The sequence below is a fragment of the Pipistrellus hanaki genome (assembly GCF_964339955.1).
Source record: "Pipistrellus hanaki genome assembly, chromosome: 9".
In the NCBI taxonomy this organism is placed as follows: Eukaryota; Metazoa; Chordata; class Mammalia; order Chiroptera; family Vespertilionidae; genus Pipistrellus; species Pipistrellus hanaki.
The window spans coordinates 45,706,426-45,710,010 of record NC_140511.1 but is presented as its reverse complement, the minus strand read 5'-3'; the positions used below and the strand labels follow the sequence as shown (position 1 = coordinate 45,710,010).

Genomic DNA, 3,585 nt, shown 5'->3' with positions numbered 1-3,585 from the left:
CAAAGAACAAAGCAAATATCTTCATCCACTGATGACAAAAATAAAAAGTAACAATACATACTAAGAAGGAGCAAAAAATATGGTTCGATTTTATTGAAAGTTATTTACAAGCATGTTGAGAAAGAAAGAGAGGTCCTCTTAAGTAGATATTATAAATGGAAATGCTCAACAGCATATATTAGACTCATATTTCTAAATAAGCATTCAAATGATATTAAAGGATGCTCTGAGATCTACAATATTGACAGTGCTCATGGATTATAATCACTTATTCATAGGATATAAATTTAATATACAAATTTATAATTAAATATTTCAAAAAGTTAGAAGCTAATAAGAATCTTATATCAACTGAGTTGTATACATTCACAATAAAATTAATATAGATCATATTGTGCAATGTCCAAATATCCATTTATTTTTTTAAGGAATCTTCTCCTTCACTTATATACTAGACGCCCAGTGCACAAATTTGTGACTAGTGGGGTCCCTTCGCCTGGCCTGTGGTATTGAGCTGAAACTGGCTCTCTGACATTCCTCAAGGGGTCTCAGATTGCAAGAGGGCACAGGTCAGACCAAGGGACCCAACTGGTGCACAGTCTAGGCCAGGGAAGGAAGAGGGAGGTTGGCCAGCCAGGGAAGGATTGCAAAAGGGTTCCAGGGCATGTCTGGCCAGTCTTGCTCAGTCCCAATTGGTCAGACCACAGCAGCAAGCTAACCTACTGGTTGGAGTGTCTGCCCCCTGGTAGTCAGTGCCCATCATAGCGAGTGGTTGAGTGGCCTTTGCATATCATTAGCATATTCATGTTGATTGGTTGAATGGAAGACCAGACAACCAGATATTTAGTATATTAGGCTTTTATTATATAGAATATTAATTAAAGTAAATGAGAGAAGAGAATCTAAGAGAAAATATGATCTTACTTCTGTGTTCCTAGATAAAATGTACCAATTACATCTTTTTGTTGTTCTTATTCACTATTAGCAGTATTGATGAGGTACTGGGAACCTTTATACAGAACAAAAGATTCTTCAAATGAGTGGATGTGACCATCAGAAGCCCTTGCCAGTATGTCTCCAGCCAATACATCATATATTCACCCCTCATCATTCCTGCTGAGGGGAATCCCAGGACTGGAAAATATGCAGCTCTGGCTTGGCTTCCCATTTTGTATAGTGTATCTAATAGCCCTCTGGGGAAATGTCATCATCCTCTTTGTGATCCACACTGAGCGCAGCCTTCACCAGCCCATGTTCTACTTGTTGGCCATGCTGGCTCTCACTGACCTCGGCCTGTCCTCTGCCACCATTCCCAAAATGCTGAGCATCTTCTGGTTTGGCCTCAGTGAGATTGCCTTTGGGGGATGCTTAGCTCAAATGTTCTTCATACACCTGTTTACAGGCATTGAAACATTTATGCTTGTGGCCATGGCTTTTGATCGCTATGTTGCCATTTGCCACCCACTTCTTTACAACACAATTCTCACCGGCAGAACTATTTGTGTTATCGCTGTTGTAGGCATGCTGAAAAATTTTGTGTTTGTTTTTCCACTTGTATTTCTCCTTTTAAGGCTTTCATTCTGTGGGCATAATATTATACCCCATACCTACTGCGAGCACATGGGCATTGCCCGTCTGGCTTGTGTCAGCATAAAGGTCAATATAATATTTGGATTAATCCTTATCTCCTTGATACTTCTGGATGTTATTTTGATTGCTGTCTCATATGTGACAATTCTACGTGCTGTCTTCAGACTCCCATCCTGGGAGGCCAGGCTCAAAGCTTTCAATACCTGTGGTTCCCATGTCTGTGTCATCTTAGCTTTCTTCACCCCAGCCTTTTTCTCCTTTATGACTCACCGATTTGGCCACAATATTCCACGTTATATCCACATCCTCCTGGCTAATTTTTATGTGATAATTCCCCCTGCTCTCAACCCCATTATTTATGGCGTGAGAACCAAGCAGATTAGAGATCGGGTGGTAACAGTCTTCCTTTTTAAGGGTGTTTGACTCTGAGCACTTGATTTGGAAATATTCCTTCCCATCCTTAAAATGGGGAAGTGTCCTTAAGCTATGCTTTACAGAATCTGATGTGAAACACAATGTTCTCTCAGTATGGGCAGCATCAAATTGGAGATAAATTTAAATAGCAAATATTTGTTCCTAGACTAAATATAAATATTATTTTTTAAATAAATAGGTACCATTTATTTCTATAATGGTTATTAAAATCAGGGTTTGAAGATAAAGACTCATTGAAACTTATGTACAGTACTAGTAAACAGTCTCTTTATTTAGAATTCATTGATTATGGTAGAGAAGTGCTATGTTGTCAAGAACTATCACAATTGTAATGGGATTGACTACACAATGCTAGGTGTGTGTTCCAAGAGCACTGGTCAAAGACGTTAAACACAGATTTTATTTATTCCATGGCAAAGCTGGGTCTTTTAATAATGTAACCAGATGGAAGAAATAATCAGTAAGCCATCATAGGCATTTCGTACTTGATTTTTATAAACTTTAAAATAACAACTGCATCAATTACATAGAGTCAAATATCTGAAAGGACCCGTGAGACTTCACAGGGTATACCCATTTTAGGCTTAGAATCAAAGTAAAGCACAGCAGGAGAAAGAAACAGATATAGCAGGTACACACAACTTCTGAGACCCTTTCTCAGTGCTTTATCTTTAACTAGAGAAATTCATGCATGAGGGGGGGGGGGTGTCTCTCAGCCCACCCAGCACTGTCTTTAATCTGGGACCCCTCGAGGGATAAACTATTGGCTGTTTAGGCCCGATGCTGGTGGGCAATCAGACAACTCTCTCATAATCCAGGACTGATGGTTCCCAACTGCTCACCTGCCTGCCTGCCTGATTGCCCCTAATTGCTTCTGCCTGCCAGCCTGATCACCCATTAACCACTTCCCTGTCATCCTGATCAATGCCTAACTGCTCCCCTGCTGACCCTATTGCCCCTAACTGCCCTCTCCTCTTGGTCTGGTCACCTCCAACTGCCCTCCACTGCAGGCCTGGTCATCCCTAACTGCCCTTCCCTGCAGGTCTGGTCACTCCTAACTGCACTCCCCTATTGGTCTGATTGCCCACAACTGCCCTCCCCTGCCAGCCATCTTGTGGTAGCCATCTTGTGTCCACATGGGAGTGGCCATCTTGTGTGTTGGAGTGATGGTCAATTTGCCTATTACTCTTTTATTAGATAGGATATGAACCACCTAAATTGTGCAAGCCAAGGCACAGTTTACTCAGAATTTTTTAAACCTTACTGGTGGTAAAGTCAAAACTATGTGTCAGCCTCATTCAATCAGTTGAGTGCCTGAATAGAACAAAATACTGACCTTCCCCAAGCAAGATATAATTCTGCTAGCTGCTGAGTATATGTCTTTCAGTTATGCTGTATGAAAATGGGTAAATAACCACAGGATGGTTCTAGAGACACATTAGCTCCCTGTGAGATGGGGCCTGCCCTAAAACTCCATTGATTAACTAACCTTCAGAACTTCCTACTCTGCATGTACAGACTTTAAATATATACTAGAGGCCCAGTGCACAAAATTCATGA

At 40.9% G+C, this 3,585-nt stretch overlaps 1 protein-coding gene across 1 annotated transcript; it reads left to right on the top strand.

Annotated features, from left to right (window-relative positions):
* Window positions 1-1,071: 1,071 nt before the first annotated feature.
* Window positions 1,072-2,013, top strand: LOC311627754 (olfactory receptor 52E8-like; the record flags this gene model as incomplete). The annotated part of the gene is made up of 1 exon (XM_084894314.1): window positions 1,072-2,013. One exon carries the CDS (start codon window positions 1,072-1,074, stop codon window positions 2,011-2,013), a length of 942 nt encoding a protein of 313 aa, XP_084750440.1.
* Between the last annotated feature and the right edge of the window lie 1,572 nt (window positions 2,014-3,585).